This window comes from Bubalus bubalis, chromosome 15, assembly GCF_019923935.1.
Source record: "Bubalus bubalis isolate 160015118507 breed Murrah chromosome 15, NDDB_SH_1, whole genome shotgun sequence".
In the NCBI taxonomy this organism is placed as follows: Eukaryota; Metazoa; Chordata; class Mammalia; order Artiodactyla; family Bovidae; genus Bubalus; species Bubalus bubalis.
The window spans coordinates 609,161-627,287 of record NC_059171.1 but is presented as its reverse complement, the minus strand read 5'-3'; the positions used below and the strand labels follow the sequence as shown (position 1 = coordinate 627,287).

At 43.6% G+C, this 18,127-nt stretch overlaps 1 protein-coding gene across 7 annotated transcripts in view; it reads left to right on the top strand.

Annotated features, from left to right (window-relative positions):
* COL14A1 (collagen type XIV alpha 1 chain) overlaps nucleotides 1-18,127 on the top strand; it is a 229,315-nt gene that overhangs the window by 121,960 nt on the left and 89,228 nt on the right. For all 7 annotated transcript variants that reach the window (XM_006074691.4, XM_044928491.2, XM_044928490.2 and 4 more), the window contains exons 25-31: nucleotides 4,132-4,188; nucleotides 10,869-11,008; nucleotides 12,404-12,527; nucleotides 12,725-12,868; nucleotides 13,998-14,162; nucleotides 14,660-14,698; nucleotides 14,840-14,978. In XM_006074691.4, coding sequence (XP_006074753.3) covers nucleotides 4,132-4,188; nucleotides 10,869-11,008; nucleotides 12,404-12,527; nucleotides 12,725-12,868; nucleotides 13,998-14,162; nucleotides 14,660-14,698; nucleotides 14,840-14,978 — 808 coding nt within the window. The remainder of the gene's footprint in view (nucleotides 1-4,131; nucleotides 4,189-10,868; nucleotides 11,009-12,403; nucleotides 12,528-12,724; nucleotides 12,869-13,997; nucleotides 14,163-14,659; nucleotides 14,699-14,839; nucleotides 14,979-18,127) is intronic.

The window sequence follows — 18,127 nt, the reverse complement described above, 5'->3', positions numbered from 1 at the left end:
GTCCGAATAGGTGGCGGACGATGGGCTTTCTTGATAGCCCCTCTATCATGTGTCTGACATTTAGAAAGTTCTACTACTCAGCTGTATAGGTCTTTCAGTTTCTCTGTACATACAAAAAAAATACAGAAGGCGAAAGTGTAGCTAATGGAATCATCTACTTTTCAACACGGGGACTTTATTTCCTAACACTGAAATAGTCAACATTTTACATCACGTGTGTATTTTTGAGGTATAATTTGCATTCCTTAAAATTCACCCCGAGTGCACAACTCAGTGGTTTCTGTACATTCCGAGAACTCTGCTCAGCGTTAGGACGCTCCTGCAGCCTGGAGGTCACTCAGGCTCCTTCGCAGGGAGGCCTCCTTCCTACAGTCAGCTCCAGGCAGTCTACCTTCTTTTCTTATACATTTGTCTCTTCTAGACATTCTGTACAAATGGAAGTATGTAACAGGCAGTCTTTTGTGTCTGCTATCTTTCACTTAGCGTGTGTTTTTGAGGTTTATCCGTGTTGGAGAATGTAGCAGTTGTTTCTTGCATTTTATTGCTCATTAGAATTTGGTTTTTGGGGTAGAGGATTATATAATTTTGAAATTATTAGGGCCTGTTATGGCTTGAGATTTAAAGTCTAAAAAGCTTGTTTGGGGTCCTTTTTTCCATTGTTGCCTTGGGCAGTTTAACGTCTCTGAGCTGCTGTTTGCTTACAATAAAATTAAATACCTTTTTTCTTAGCTTAGTTTGGTGGTGGTAAAGATCCACTGGAAAGACCCCACTGAGGACTTTGCAACTGCATTTTATTTCATTGAACAAATATTTTTGGTATCGCTCTTACTTCTTCCCTTTAAATAAAGAATCTTTAGGCCACACCGTGTGGTGTGCAGGGCCTGAGCTGCCCACCAAGGGCTGAGCTTGTGCCCCTGCAGTGGCGTTGGGGTCCTAACTCTGGGCCATCAGGGAGGTCCCTCTTGCTGTCTTCCTGAAAGTCAGAAACCACGGCCACGGGGTTAGAGCTACCATCAGACATGTTTTCTCTGGGCCATTTTTTTTTTTTAAAGTTGTAAAGTATTCTCAAAAATTCGAAAGCTCTGACAACGTGGGGCACACATATCCTCGTGCAGCCGAATGTATGGAAAGCTAGTAACTTCCGCGTCTTTGGACAGTGTACACGCTCTGAAGTTTGTTATTCCTGAATGTTTAGGCAGAGTTCTTTGCTCCCATTCATTACGTGCCTGACCTCTAAAAATATTTGAGTTTGGGGCCCCTGGTCTAGTTCAGCTTCCCTTAACCTTACCCTCACCACTGTTCACGACCAGCCCAGGATTCATTTGGAAAGCTCTGCTTGATGAAATGTTTTCCTTCTGTGGGGACATCTGTCATCATAGAGCTTCTACCCACTGGCTCCAGTTCAACCTCCCGGAGCAAATGCAGATCAAGACTGCTCCCTCTTCTGTGACAGCTTCTCGCAGACTTGAGGACAGGGACCATCTGTGTGCCCGTAGAGGATACAAACGCTCTCGCCAGCTCATTGTGGTTCTTCTTACCCAAGACGTTCTTGGGCCAGATGTTCTGACCAAACGTATTAATCTGGCTGCCACAGGCACTCGTTGATTTGGTTCTCAAATTTATTGACTGAACTTGCGATATATCTCAGCTTTTCACATTGAAAAAAATGCACAATTATAAAGACGACCAGCTGCTTCCACAGATTTTAGGCTTTAGAAATATTTTATAGTGCTTTCAAAAATGTTTTGCAATCCTAGTTTTAATACTAAAATGTCTCAAATGTTTTCACGTGTGAAAATTTTTAGCTGCCAAAAAATTGCCTTTAAAATATCAAAGTGATTCCCTCTGCCTATACCAATGCAACAGAAGGTGCAGAGAGCACTGTCGCCCTCCGTCCTTTGCCTTTTGCCATCCCATTTTGTTCTGTTTTCTTTTGTATTTTGGCCGTGCTGTGTGGCACGTGATATGCTTTCCCAACCAGGGATCAAACCTGAGCCTCTTCAGTGAGAGCGTCGAATCCTAACCACTAGGCCACCAGAGAATGCCACCCTTTTCTCGTTTTCTCTTCCCCCCAAACTCATTTATACCAGCTTGATCTCCTTCAAGAAATTCTGCCTGTTGGATGTAGTTATGTGTGTGTGTATCAGATATATTACTGCATAGATATATAAAGATCAGATCAGATCAGTCACTCAGTCGTGTCCGACTCTTTGCGACCCCATGAATTGCAGCAAGCCAGGCCTCCCTATCACCAACTCCCAGAGTTCACTCAGACTCATGTCCATCGAGTCAGTGATGCCATCCAGCCACCTCATCCTCTGTCATCCCCTTCTCCTCCTGCCCCCAATCCCTCCCAGCATCAGAGTCTTTTCCAATGAGTCAACTCTTCGCATGAGGTGGCCAAAGTTCTGGAGTTTCAGCTTTAGCATCATTCCTTCCACAGAAATCGCAGGGCTGATCTCCTTCAGAATGGATTGGTTGGATCTCCTTGCAGTCCAAGGGACTCTCAAGAGTCTTCTCCAACACCACAGTTCAAAAGCATCAATTCTTCGGCGCTCATCCTTCTTCACAGTCCAACTCTCACATCCATACATGACCACAGGAAAAACCATAGCCTTGACTAGACGAACCTTTGTTGGCAAAGTAATGTCTCTGCTTTTGAATATGCTATCTAAAGCATATTTGAACATGCTATATAAAGATTAACCTGTATTAATCAGTTAAATAGAATTTTTTGTTTCACAAATGGGATCATACCATTGTATTCTGCTTCATTTCATATAATAACTAATCTCAAACATTTTTCTATATCAGTAATACACAGTTATCTCATCCCTTTAAATCTTGAATTGCTTTACTCAAATAATGTTAGTTTCTTGGTTCCTGGAATTGGAAGAGACCTTAAAATTCATCTCCTCCAACCTTCCTGCCGGAGAAGGCGATGGCACCCCACTCCAGTACTCTTGCCTGGAAAATCCCATGGACGGAGGAGCCTGGTAGGCTGCAGTCCATGGGGTCACAAAGAGTCGGACATGACTGAGAAACTTCACTTTCACTTTTCACTTGCATGCATTGGAGAAGGAAATGGAAACCCACTCCAGTGTTCTTGCCTGGAGAATCTCAGGGACGGGGGAGCCTGTTGGGCTGCCGTCTATGGGGTCGCACAGAGTCGGACACGAAGCAATTTAGCAGCAGCAGCAGCAGCAACCTTCCTGCCAGTGAAGGCGCTCCCTTTACAACATTCACAGCAAACAGTCTGCCTGAGCTCAAATCCTTCCAACTATTTGGCATTTACTGTCTCCAGAGGCTAAACATCCCCCTGATTAGTTGAGAGTTTTCCCTTGTGTTATACTGGGATAAGAAAAATAATATTCTCAAGTTTTCTTTAGTGTCAAATAAAAATTAAAAAAAAGAATATGCAAAAAAATAATATCAAGATGTTTAATCCATGTAATGATGCCATAACGTCCCAGTGCTCTGCCATGTGAATTGGTAGGAAAGTCACAGCTCTTATGTGACTATATCCATGGCCTTTAACCAAGCCGCAGTTCTGCATTTGACGCATTTCTCGCCCCTCCTCACCCAGGTTAAGTTGATCAGGACATGCTGCAGCCTCCCAGTGTCCTGCTGCTTGGTTCTCAGAGCTGAGTTTCCCAGGCACAGTCTGACCATGGCCGAGGGTGAACCAGGCTCTCTTGGGGACTACGTCCTGAGAATGCAGGGTAAAAAGGGAGGAAGTGCTATTGAACATGGATTGATGGTCCGTCCTTAGGCAGAATGGAGTTACGTTTGGGTGAAAGCAGCCAGAGACTAATCTGAAATTGGTTGGCAGGACTCCCACCTTAAATCAGCGTTGAAACCACTTTGAAGTTGATGGTTTGATTGCATTGACTCCCGCTGGGAAAACTGAACTGTGGCAAAATGGCATTTCAAGCCTTCAGTCTGAGGTTGAGGAGATGGTTGGAACCAGCTTTCATGGGCTTTGGCTGATTTACAGTGGGCCCTAAATTCACTACATTCTCAAAGAAGACAGCTGTCAGAATCATTGACTCCCCTGAAGAGTTATGACTCCATGACCTCCCTCTCTTCACAGATGAGACGGTTAACTGATGTTCTTTCTCTGCTTTTCAGAATCGCTTCCTACTCAACCACCGACGTTCCCTCCAACCATCCCACCAGCAAAAGAAGGTAAAGAAACATAATGTAATCATGATGTGATTTTAGGTTTTGGATTTCTGTTGGATTTGTTTGTTTCTTCATTTAGAAACCAAGATATTAATAAAAGATAGTTTCGTCTTAATACAAGTGCTTGTATCAGACCCTTAGGGGGTACAGATTTGCATGAGTAGTAAGTAAGACATAGAGACCTAATGTGCAGTGTAATGGATGTAGGCAACAGTATTGTACTATAATTATGTGCTGAGATGAGGTGCTAAATATTACTACATCAATCAAAGTACAATATATAAATGTAAATTAATATACATTATATACAATGTAAATTATGTATCAGTTCAGTGACTTCAGTCGCTCAGTCGTGTCTGACTTTGTGACCCCATGAATTGCAGCAAGCCAGGCCTCCCTGTCCATCACCAACTCCTGGAGTTCACTCAAACTCACGGCCATTGAGTCAGTGATGCCATCCAGCCATCTCATCCTCTGTCGTCCCCTTTTCCTCCTGCCCCCAATCCCTCCCAGCATCAGAGTCTTTTCCAATGAGTCAACTCTTTGCATGAGGTGGCCAAAGTACTGGAGTTTCAGCTTTAGAATCATTCCTTCCAAAGAACACCCAGGGCTGATCTCCTTTAGAATGGACTGGTTGGATCTCCTTGTAGTCCAAGGGACTCTCAAGAGTCTTCTCTAAAACCACAGTTCAAAAGCATCAATTCTTCGGCGCTCAGCTTTCTTCACAGTCCAACTCTCATATCCGTACATGACCACTGGAAAAACCATAGCCTTGACTAGACAGACCTTTGTTGGCAAAGTAATGTCTCTGCTTTTCAATATGCTATCTAGGTTGGTCATAACTCCTTCCAAGGAGTAAGCGTCTTTTAATTTCATGGCTACAGTTGCCATCTGCAGTGATTTTGGAGCCCAGAAAAATAAAGTCTGACACTGTTTCCGCTGTTTCCCCATTTATTTCCCATGAATTGATGGGACCAGATTATATAAACAAATGTAAATTATAAATATAAATCAAATTAATATATTGTGCACTTTAAGTTTTTGCAGTGTCATTTGTCAAATATACTCAATAAAAAGCCATCTAAAAGTAGAATCTGCACACACATAGTAGATTTTCAAACAGAATTCTTTCATAGTTATTTCATTGAAAATATCAGAATGGTACATGTTTGCCAAGGAAGAGTAGTCCTGTAGCCTGGGGGTGTAGGTTATAATTGTGTAGTTTGTAGGTTATCATTGTGTAGTTGTGTAGGTTATCATTGTGTAGCTGTGTAGGTTGTGATTCTGTAGACCAGGGTCGCAGTGTAAGCTCACCGCAGAAATGCTGCTCCCGGGTGTGTTTTTCTGTCATCACAAAAGTTTGTCTTCACCTCTTACTTGAGCCGTTAAGGTAACTTTCTAAAAAACTTCCAAACATAGTAATGATGGTTATTTTTTTATCCCATTAGTTCAGTTCAGTTCAGTCGCTCAGTCGTGTCCGACTCTTCGAGACCCCATGAATCGCAGCACGCCAGGCCTCCCTGTCCATCACCAACTCCCGGTTCACTGAGACTCACGTCCATCGAGTCAGTGATGCCATCCAGCCATCTCATCCTCTGTCATCCCCTTCTCCTCCTGCCCCCAATCCCTCCCAGCATCAGAGTCTTTTCCAATGAGTCAACTCTTCGCATGAGGTGGCCAAAGTACTGGAGTTTCAGCTTTAGCATCATTCCCTCCAAAGAAATCCCAGGGCTGATCTCTTTTAGGATGGACTGGTTGGATCTCCTTGCAGTCCAAGGGACTCTCAAGAGTCTTCTCCAACACCACAGTTCAAAAGCATCAGTTCTTCGGCGCTCATCCTTCTTCACAGTCCAACTCTCACATCCGTACATGACCACTGGAAAAACCATAGCCTTGACTAGACAGACCTTTGTTGGTTAGTTGAATGCTTTTGAATATGCTATCTAGGTTGGTCATAACTTTCCTTCCAAGGAGTAAGCATCTTTTAATTTCATGGCTGCAGTCACCATCTGCAGTGATTTTGGAGCCCAGAAAAATAAAGCCTGACACTGTTTCCACTGTTTCCCCATCTATTTCCCATGAAGTGATGGGACTGGATGCCATGATCTTCGTTTTCTGAATGTTGAGCTTTAAGCCAACTTTTTCACTCCTCTTTCACTTTCATCAAGAGGCTTTTGAGTTCCTCCTCACTTTCTGCCATAAGGGTGGTGTCATCTGCATATCTGAGGTTATTGATATTTGTCCCGGCAATCTTGATTCCAGCTTGTGTTTCTTCCAGTCCTGCGTTTCTCATGATGTACTCTGCATATAAGCATACAGTCAACAAAAACAAGACCAGGAGCTGACTGTAGCTCAGATCATGAACTCCTTATTACCAAATTCAGACTTAAATTGAAGAAAGTAGGGAAAACCACTAGACCATTCAGGTATGACCTAAATTAAATCCCTTATGATTTATCCCATTAATGAACATTAATTAACCCTACTATTCATTCTCAAAGTGCTTATGCCAAGTACTTGGGATACCGTAACAATCTATAATTGCTGCTCTCTGCTTATTTTCAGTATTGCAAGAGAAATAGGTGTTTACCTAGGTAACTACCAGCCAAGGAAATGAGTTAGTGTAGATTATACCGTAGTAGCCCAGAACTGAGAACAGTTAACGCTGCTGCAATTTAATTACTTGTGAAGGAGGAGGAATTTGATTTACATTTTCCTGTAGTTGAATTCTAATCCCTGGGTTGGGGAGACCCCCTGGAGAAGGAAATAGCAACCCACTCCAGTATTCTTTCCCGGAAAATCCCATGGTCAGAGGAGGCTGGCAGGGTATAGTCCATGGGGTTGCAAGAGTCGGGCATGACTTAGCGACTAAACCACCACCACCCATAGTATTGTGGTCGGAAAAGGTGCTTGATATGATTTCAATTTTCTTAAATTTACCAAGGCTTGATTTATGACCCAAGACAAGATCTGTTCTGAAGGATGCTCCACATGCACAGGGAAGGAGACTGTTCAGCTGCTTTTGGATGGAATGCCCTGTAAACATCAGTTGAGTCCGTCTGGTCGAATGCTTCCTTATCAGCTTCCTGTCTGGATGATCTGCCCGTGGGCATCAGTGCAGTGTTAAAGTGCCCGTGATTCCTGTGTTACTGTTGATTTCCCCTTTTGTGGCTGTTAGCGTTTGCCTTGTACATTGAGCTGCTCCTATGCTGGGAGCATGGATGTCTGCAACTGTTATGTCCTCATCTTGGGTAGATTCTTTGAGAATCACGTAGTGCTCTTCCTCGTCTCTTGTACAGTCTATAAAGTCTATTTTGTCTGATATGAGTATTGCTACTCCAGCTTCCTTTTGATTTTCATTTGCATGGATTGATTTACATTTTGAAGAGTGAGTTTTACAGGTAAATAATGGAGAGGTGAGTACTTAACGTCATGGGGTGATCTAAGTGCATAATGTGTTTGGGGAGCCATGAGTGCTTCAGCGTGAGCCACAGAAAAGAGTGAAGGTAGTGTCATGAGATGGTGAGTGTGCCTGAGCAAGGAGGCTGGGCTTTATCCTATGGGACATGGCTATGAAGGGAGGGTGACCTGCAGAAATGTGTTTGAGAAAGATAACCTTGGTGAAATGGGGAGGAGGGAGAAGAAAGGTGGATCACATAATTGGAATGTTGTTTTAGAAGACTTCTTCCATTTACCATACATTTACTAATTGTATTTATTTGGCTATGCTGGGACTTCACTGCTATGCGGGCTTTTCTCCGGTTGTGGGAAGTGGGTTCTACTTTCTAGTTGCAGTGTGGGGGCTTCTCTTGTCGTGGAGCATAGGCTCTAGGCACTTGGGCTTCTGCGGTTGTGGCTCCTGGGGTCTAGAACACAGGCTCAATTGTGGTGCAGTGGCTTAGTTGCTCCCTGGCAAGTGGGCTCTTCCCGGTCCAGGGATTGAACCCATGCCTCCTGCATTAGCAGATGGATTCTTTATCACTGAGTCACCAGGGACACCCAGCCCCACATTTTAGAATAGCTATTACATACCAGAGTTGCAATGAAAAATAATTGTCCTCACCTTACAAAGGTTTAGCAGACGTTTGGTTCATGTCAAAAGATCCATGATGTTTGGTCCTGTCCAAAGTCATTTGGCATGGACCAAATATGCTCATGGACATTTTGAATAGGACCAAATTTCAAGAACCTGTTGATGTAGACTAAATGTCTTATTGATGTCCTGGACAAGACCAAATATCCTGCAAAGGACAGGAGCGTAGTCAGAGGTGTCTGATGCTGGAGAGTGTAAGGGTCAAGGAAACAAAGAGGTAATAAGAAACTTTACAAAAATAAAACTCAACATCCTTCCTAGCACACCACGCAAACTCTTCAATGATCAACCTACACTGTGGCATCGTTTCCCAGACTGTGTTAGTTAACAGCAAAATTGCATAACTTCAGGCTCCCCATACCTGCCTTATGCTGTCCTGCATCGTCTCATGCTATTTGCTCTACTTGGGATAGTCAAAGCTATGGTTTTTCCAGTGGTCACATATGGATATGAGAATTGGGCTCTAAAGAAAGCTGAGTGCCAAAGAATTGAGGCTTTTTAACTGTGGTGTTGGATAAGACTCTTGAGAATCCCTTGCACTTCAAGGAGATCCAACCAGTCCATCCTAAAAGAAATCAGTCCTGAATATTCATTGGAAGGACTGATGCTAAAGCTGAAACTCCAATACTTTGGCCACCTGATGCAAAAAGCTGACTCATTGGAAAAAGACCCTGATGCTGGGAAAGATGGAAGGCAGGAGGAGAAGGGGGTGACAGAGGATGAGATGGCTGGATGGCATCACCGACTCGATGGATATGAGTTTGGGTAGACTCCGGGAGTTGGTGATGGACAGGGAGGCCTGGTGGGCTGCAGTTCATGGGGTCGCAAAGACTGAGTGACTGAACTGACTGACTGACTACTTGGGATGCCAGACTCTTCCTTCTTCCATCTTCATATCTAGCTTTTTCGAGTTTAACTGTCTATGTTGATTTTCACTATTGGAGCTAACTGATAAGTTTATTAGACAGTTCTGATACAGACATTACAGGATTCCCTGAGGTCAGAATATTTTTATTTATAGCAGAATATGAGTATCCTTTGGTCAATATTCGTGAATGCTCATGGGAAACACATGATTTGGAAGGGTCATGAGAGCGAGGATTGCTCATGTAGCAACACTTTTCTTGGATTAGTAGTTTTCATCATGATGGTTTTAGACAATGGGACTTTTGCAACTTGAACACGTTATTCATTTTAGGTTCTATTTGCCCTGAGTGTATTTAATTAAAAAGCCTATACATGTTTATTATTCAGGTGATACTGAGTATTTATAAAACATCCATTTTAAGAAATAGAAAAGAGTACAAAGAAGAAAATTAAAAGCACAATTTCATATCCCAGAGATAGTTCTTTTATGCATTTTGATGCATTTTCTTTTTCTTTTGTTTTATTAAGCACAGTTTTCAACTTGAGTATATTTTCAAATAGATTTTGCTCTCATTTGGAAGGTAAAACCTAATCTGGGTTTCATCTTTCCTAGCAAACATCACCAGGTTTTCTTTTATACGCTTATAATGAGCAGATCTTGTGATCCCTTTTGGCTTTAAATTCAAACCATAAATATGTAAAATTTTGTAAATCGTGGCGCTCAGGAGAACAGCCTCACCAAACCCTAACTGTCCCTGGAGCATTAACTCACTTGGAGACGGTTCATTTCACCTTTTAAGTTGTAGCTTTAAGGGGCTGTAGCTGTAACTAGTAAAATAAAAATCAAGCCCCATTTTTTTCTAAAGAAAAGCCAAAGTTTCATTATCTTGCAGAACATTTGTGTGCCAGTGGCCCAAGATTAAAAGATTCAGATTATTAAAGATTAAATTGTTTGTTTCATCGTAAAACAGAGTCAACCACCATGATCTCTGTTAATCAAGGGGAAAAGAAGCATAGATAATCTGAAACAGGATGCGATACAAGACTTAAAAAATGCTTTCAGTGGAATAGGTTTTTGCTAATCTGGTTTTCGCTTGCTTGTTAGGACTGATGTCAGTATTACTATTGACGAAAGTTTCCCCGAGCTAGCAGCAGTATGCATTTCTTGACCTCAGAGGGTGTCCAAAGGGCACAGAATTTTTAAGCAAGGCTGAAATTGAAGTTTGCTTATGGCCACAGTCCAAATGCATATCAAGTTTTAGAGTAATCTGCTTTCATTGTGAGGCATGCCTTCCTCTTGGAAGCCATATCCTTCTCAGGCTATTAACTTGATAAGCAGAGGGCAGGGTGCAGACTGAGAGCTTGGGTTACCCTTGAATCAGTAGGCACGAGGGTGTTTGCTGATGCCTCTGTCACTAAATCAGTGTAGTTCCACCTTTTTCCATTCTCTTGTTTCTATTCTTTGAGGCTGAAAATGATGTTTTTCTTTTTCTCTTTAATTCTGCGTGTTTGATAGAAGCTTTCTTAGTCATGAGCAGGATACTTGAGTACAGGAGAACAATGATGGTCAGGAGACCTAGTGAGCAAGAATTTGGAGTAGGCCGTATACCTGTCCTTCTGGAAGGCACTCTAGTTACCAGAGGGAAGCCATTATCTGCTTTGTTGGTGTGATGACGACTGTTTTCCCCTTTTCTCTGATTCACTATTCGTTCTTGGTCTCCAGTGTGTAAAGCTGCCAAAGCTGACCTGGTGTTTATGGTGGATGGATCCTGGAGTATTGGTGATGAAAATTTCCATAAGGTCATTAACTTCCTGCATAACACTGTCGGAGCTCTGGACAAGATCGGTGCAGATGGGACCCAAGTAAGGCCGGCAGATCAGTCATCAATCCATTCGATGCATTGAATAATTACTCCAGGCTATTACTATGGCTACTTGTTGGGGAATATGGGTAAAGAACTATACTGATTGGATCCAAGTCTGAATGAGCGACTGGGCAGGTCTGAGTTTAGAATCAGCTCACTGGTGCCTGACGGAGCTGTGCACGGAGCTCATCCTTAAAAGCGAGAGAGCTCAGCAAACCGAGACCTGTCAGAACGGCCATGTCAGCGTGGGTGTCTCCTGTATACTGGGAGGGAGTAGATACGAGTCTCTGTTCAGGAACATCCAGTATTCTCCTTCTCCTTGCCCTCGAGGACTTTAAAATCTTGAAGGACAGAGGTCATGGCCACAAATGACTGCAGAACAAGCAGAACAGAGAAGACCAATGTATCCATTTGGCGAACATTGGTTGACGGCCTGTTTGGTTAGCACTGTTATCATGGGTATGACAGACGCCCCTGATCTCACGGAGCTCACATCCTTCACGGTGGGAAGTGGGGGAGGCTGAGATGCAGACACAAATCGGCAAACACACACATTCACAAGATCAGGACCCGCGCTTGTGAACTGAGGTTTACACTTACTGGTTGATTTTAAATGGAGAGATTGACAAAGGCTTCTTTGAGGATGTGGCTTCCGAACTGAGGTGTGAGCATCTGATACCTTTTCCCAACCCAGGGATTGAGCCTGGGTCTCCCCCACTGCAGGCAGATTCTTTATCATCTGAGCCATCAGGGAAGCCCAAGAACACTGGAGTCGGTTGCCATGCCCTCCTCCAGGGGATCTTCCCGACCCAGGGACCGAACCCCCATCTCTTACGTCTCCTGCATCAACAGGGAACTTCTTTATCACCAGCGCCACCTGGGAAGCGTTTCTATCATAGTGATTAAGAGCAGATTTTGAAGTCGAATTACCTGACTTCAACGGTTGGTTCTGCCAGTGGCCACTCTAGTAATCTTGGATAAGTTACTTGACTTTTCCTCAGTTTCTCAATCTGTAAAATGGTAGAATAGTAGCAAGTATTTCATAAGCTTGTTTCATAGAGAAATCCTTGTAAAGAATCCAACTTTGATTCTCTGAGCTTTGTCAAGGTAGACAACCTCAGCTGCCATTTTTCCACCTGTCAAATGAGACGGCAGAAGGCCTTCATGCTTTAGGGAAAGATTTTTAATCTACTTCCTGAAAGCACTTAGAGAAAAAAATGCTCGTTAATGTATCATCAGATTTGGTATGTAGCTTGTGTGAAATTTTAAACCAAGAAACTGTGGACTGGGTTAAAGACGTGAAGACTGCAATTATCATCGTGCTGCAGTGTGTGCTGCCTGGCCCAGGGGAAGGCGGGGCATGCACAGAAGTAAACACGCCTTCTCTCTTCAGGTTGCCATGGTCCAGTTCACTGATGACCCCAGGACAGAATTTAAGCTAAACTCTTACAAAACCAAAGAGACTCTTCTTGATGCAATTAAGCATATCTCATACAAAGGGGGAAATACAAAAACAGGTAAGACCCCCAAAAGCCCAGCTAAAACCCAAGGTAATTAATTGTTACTAATTATTTAAATGATTTTTGAAGCATACTAATATAGATTTTTTTTTAAAGACTTTTCATTGATGAAAGAACTTTGTTGCTTCTCTTCCATCTCCAGCAACACAAAAGTGGAAGGAATCAAACTGAACTGTTGCCTTCCTTTGTTTCAGGAAAAGCGATTAAGCATGTCCGAGATAGCTTGTTTACTGCAGAGTCAGGGACCAGAAGAGGCATCCCCAAGGTCATCGTGGTTATAACTGATGGAAGGTCACAAGATGATGTGAACAAAATCTCCAGAGAGATGCAATCAGACGGTAAGCTTTACACAGATAAGTAATAGTAGCTACCAAGGTTTCCTCGGTGGCCGAGTGGTAAAGAATCCGCGTGCCCATCCAAAGATCTGGGTTCAATCCCTGGGTTGGGAAGTTCCCCTGGAGAAGGAAATGCAAACCACGTCAGTATTCCTTGCCTGGGAAACCTCCTGGACTGAGGAGCCTGGCGGGCTGCAGGCCATGGGGTCGCAAAAGGGTTGACGCAACTCAGGACTCAGCAGCAGCAGCAGCAGGGGCAGCGATGACACTGGGAGCCTTGTGGCGTCAGAGCGCGTCTACAGGCTACGTCAGCCTGACTACGTGTTTCTAAGTCTGGACATGTGATTTTAAAAATACTTTCCAGGTTGCAAATCTATTATCTTGCTGTGTTTTCTCTAAGACATTTGTTACATACAGGATGCTCTATGATGAGCAACTCCATCAATTAAGTGCAGTACAGGACTTTACTGGCGGTCTAGGGGTTAAGGCTCTATGCTTCCAATGCAGGGAACACAGGTTCCATTCTGGCCGCAGAGCATGGCCCAAAAAAGAAAGAAAGCTAAGTGCCATACTATGAAAAGAACCAGGGGAGGGAACCCGGTCACAGAAACCGTTCAGCCTCAGCTTTCTCATCTGTCAAATGGAGAACACAAAATGAAGATTACACCCTGTAAGACCAACACGGCACAGACTAGCCTAATACGAATTTGTTGAACATTGGACTGTGACCCACCTCGGGCTTCTAAGCCTGTTAATGTCTCAGTTTCTACTTCTGAAAAAAAAATAATTGAGATAAAGTGTGTTTCAACTGCACTTTATCCCGTAAATACAAAAATCTTTATTAATAATATGCAAACATAGCGATGTTACTCAAATAGCAACTATTTTGTCTCAAGCACTAGCTGTCTTAAGCCTCTCTAAAATGGAAAATCTCTCTGGGGAATGATGGGTTAATTATTGTATGGTGAATTATGTGCATGCACATTTCTGATGAACTGTGAAGGGTGAATTATCCACCCCCACTGGGCCTCCTAAATAAACATATTTTAAACATGCAGATATGTCTTGCATTGCATTATTTGTTTTTGGTGCAGTTTAAACTCATCAGAAATCTGTTTCGCTTTCCCCACAGGCTACAGCATTTTTGCGGTCGGCGTGGCTGATGCGGATTACTCTGAGCTGGTTAGCATCGGCAGTAAGCCCAGTGCCCGGCATGTCTTCTTTGTGGATGACTTCGACGCCTTTAAGAAAATTGAAGATGAGTTGATTACTTTTGTCTGCGAAACCGCGTCAGCAAGTTAGTTCTTTGGAATTTGCCCTTACGTTGCTTGAAGGCTGAGATATTTATCCTGGTTAAACAATGAGTCCCATCCTGATCTGAAGGGAAAAAATGACTTGGAGAGCTGTTTGTTTTCTAGACATAGTTCTGTGGTTTAGAGTGTGTGGACGTGAACCTCCACTCTCCCAGGTCCAGAGTTTAGGTTGATAAAGACTTTCTCTGAAAAGATGAGAATCTGTATTTGAAAGAAACTCTCTTAAACGTGCGACTCTGTGCGACCCCATAGACGGCAGCCCACCAGGCTCCCTCGTCCCTGGGATTCTCCAGGCAAGAACACTGGAGTGGGTTGCCATTTCCTTAGGAATCCACGAAAAGCCATAGCCACATCTGGTTTGGATTCCCTCTACACTTGACTTCCATAAAGATTATGTTAGCTTCCTGTTTTCAGGACAAGGGAAGAATATGTTTGGAAAATATCTAAATTAGGGTTTTATCTTCTTTGTTTTGTCTTCCAGCCTGCCCACTGGTGCATAAGGATGGCATTGATCTTGCAGGTATGCAGAATCAGGAATTTTCCAATACAAAGTATATTAATTAACTCCTTTTTGGGCTCCAGATTTTTTAAATCCTTAATAGACTAATTTTGAAGTTTAAAATCCTAATGTGCCTGTTTATTCTCTCTCTCTCTTTTTAAGGATTTAAGATGATGGAAATGTTTGGTTTGGTTGAAAAGGAGTTTTCTTCGGTGGAAGGGGTCTCCATGGAGCCTGGTACCTTCAACGTCTATCCGTGTTATCAACTTCATAAAGACGCCCTGGTTTCCCAGCCAACCAAGTATGTTTCCATTGCAAGATACTAAAGCCAATTATTGTTCATTATATCTCAGTGCGTAAATGAAATCAACTTGTTGAAATCATAATTTCAATGATAATTCCCAGCAGAATTTCCCATGGTGGATAGAGCAGATGATATTTAGATTTCTTTAAAAACATCAGACTCACATATAAGGCTGGTTGAACTTTCCTGTTGATCTGAGAAAAATATAAAGCTAGTTAATGCTTGCATATCACTGCCATGTACCAGTGAAAGTGGTAGTCACACAGTCGTGTCTGACTCTTTGTGACCCCATGGACTGAGGCCCGCCAGGCTCCTCTGTCCATGGGATTCTCCAGGCAAGAACACTGGAGTGGGTTGCCTTGCCTTCTCCGGGGCTATGTACCAGGCATCGTTCTAAATGCTTATATATAGTAGCTCACTCAAACCTCCCAAGAACTGTATGAGGTAGAGTCATTTGTTATCTTGATTTTACAAATAGTGAAACTAAAGCACAGAGGAGCTAAATGACCTGAGTGAGATCGTGTAGCTTGTTGAGGATCATGCTGGGATTTGCACCTGGCAATCAGGCCCTGGAACCCACACGCTGAACCACTTTACTTACTAGAGGCATGAATTCAGAGGGTTTTTATCCTTGAGAAGTCACAAAAGCAACTCCATATAGTTAATGTAAAAATCACGTTATCTAGTCACTGCACGGTCTGCAACGTGTGGAGGGGTTCCTAGGACCATTTTCAGCAGTTCTGACATACTTGAGTTCCAGACATACTTGAGTTTCAATTCAGGTCAGTCGCTCAGTCGTGTCTGACTCTTTGCGACCCCATGGACTGCAGCACGCCAGGCCTCCCTGTCCATCACCAACTCCCAGAGCTTGCTCAAACTCGTGTCCATTGAGTCAGTGATGCCACTCAGCCATCTCATCCTCTGTCGTCCCCTTCTCCTCCCACCTTCAATCTTTCCCAGCATCAGGGTCTTTTCCAATGAGTCAGCCTTTCACATCAGGTGGCCCAAGTATTGGAGCTTCAGCATCAGTCCTTCCAATGAATATTCAGGGTTGATTTCCTTTAGGATTGACTGATTGGATCTCCTTGCAGTCCGAGGGACTCTCAAGAGTCTTCTCCAACACCACAGTTCAAAAGCATCAATTCTTCAGCGCTCAGCTTTCTGTATAGTCCAACTCTCACATCAAAAGTAGGAATTCCTGGTTTAAGGGGTCATCTCTCAAGACGTCATCTGCTTCTTTACATTCCAAATCAGTATTTGTTTTTGTCTCAAAATGCCTTCAGTATTTTAATATGAAACATTTTTCATGTACATATTTTGATATAGTGTGCATATGTGCATGTAAAAGTGGGGGGGAGATGATGTTCAAGAATTAAATTCATCTGTCCAATTTATAGACCAGTTGCTTTTCTAGCATCTTCCAGAATATTCTTTGTTGAATTTGAGCCTATTGCAGTACTGTATGTGGTTTTAGATAAATCCAACGTCTAACATTACCTTTCCGCAGATTTTCTTTTTGTACATTGTCTAGGAATAAATATTAAATAGAAATTTGAAAGTCATCCCTGGAGGCCTGGCCAAAAATGAGAATTGCCGTTTCTACAGTTATCTGCTGCTGCCCTGGATGGTCATGCAGGCAGCAGCGTCCTTGTCCTCACCTTGCTAACTCCAGTCACTGGTTCCCAGCTCCCATCTCACTCCGTCTGTCTCCAGCATTCGACAGAGCTGAGCACAGCCTCCTCCTGACTTCCTGCCCTCCTTGAGTTTCTGTTTGCCTTGCAGACTATACGTCTTCAGTGCTGGCTCCTCTTCCCTCTCTACCTCTTGATGCTGGCGGACCAGCACTTGTGTGTGACCTCCTTGTTTTTTCTGTCTATTCCTATTTCCTGGCGATCTTTTCAGTATCATAGTGTTGAACGCTGACTATATGCCAAGGACTCCTGAATTTGTATTTATATATTGCCCCCCCAATTTTTTTTGGCAACACTGTGCAGCATGTGGGATCTTAGTTCCCTGACCAGGTATTGAACCCACACCCGCTGCAGTGGAAGCTTGGAATCTTAACTGCCAGACCACCAGGGAAGTCCCTACTTCCCCAAATTTAGACCTATGTATTCAATTGCTTCCCAGGTGGTGCTAGTGGTAAAGAACCTGCCTGCCAATGGAGGAGACGTAAGAGACGTGGGTTCAATCCCTGGGTCGGGAAGATCCCCTGGAGGAGGGCATGGCAGCCCTCTCCAGTATCCTTGCCTGGAGAGTGCCATGGACAGAGGAGCCTGGCGGGCTACAGTCCATGGGGTGGTAAAGTCCGGCACGGCTGAAGCGAGTTGGCACGCTTGCAGATGCTTACTAGACAACATCCCGGCTCCCCTCTCTAGAGGCGGCATCACCTACCACCTTTTATGTCTCAATGACGACGACATCTGACGAGTTTCTTAGGCAAAGAAGCCAGACTCCTCCCATTCTCTTAGGCCTCACGTCCGCCACCACGGAGTCCTCTCGTGCGGCTTCTCAGCACCCGCGCTGCCACTGCCCTGGTGCCAGCCGCCACCGCCTGCCTCTTCCCGCTGCCATCGCCGCAGCCTCCTGTCTTCCTCCTGCTACCCCACCTTCCTAGGGCCTCTTCTCCAACAGCAGTCGGGGTGATGGTTTATAAATGTTCACATCAGATCGTGTCACTCCAAAATCTGCCAGCGATTCCCATTCCCCTTGGAGTAAAAATCAGAGCTCTTGAGTGGCCAAAGGGCCCTACATTATCTGGATAGCTGTTACCTCTTTGACTTCACCTCTTGCTTCTTAGTCTATGCTCAAAAAGTATCTTTGCACTGGCTGGATGTCTTCATTTCCTATGAGTTTTTCTTCAAATGTAACCTTCTTAATGAAATTTTGTTGTTTAATCACTGTGTCCGACTCTTTGCAGCTCTGTGGACTGTAGCCCACCAGGTTCCTCTGTCCATGGAATCCTCCAGGCAAAAATACTGGAGTGGATCTTGTTTCCTTCTCCAACCTTCTCAATGAACCTTTGCTCAAATAGTAATCCTCTCAATGAATCTTCTAAGTAAAACCAATGCTGATAACTTTAATTAAAATTCCAAAATAATGCACTCTAGCATTTCTAATCCCCGTTGTGCTACTCTTGTTGTTTT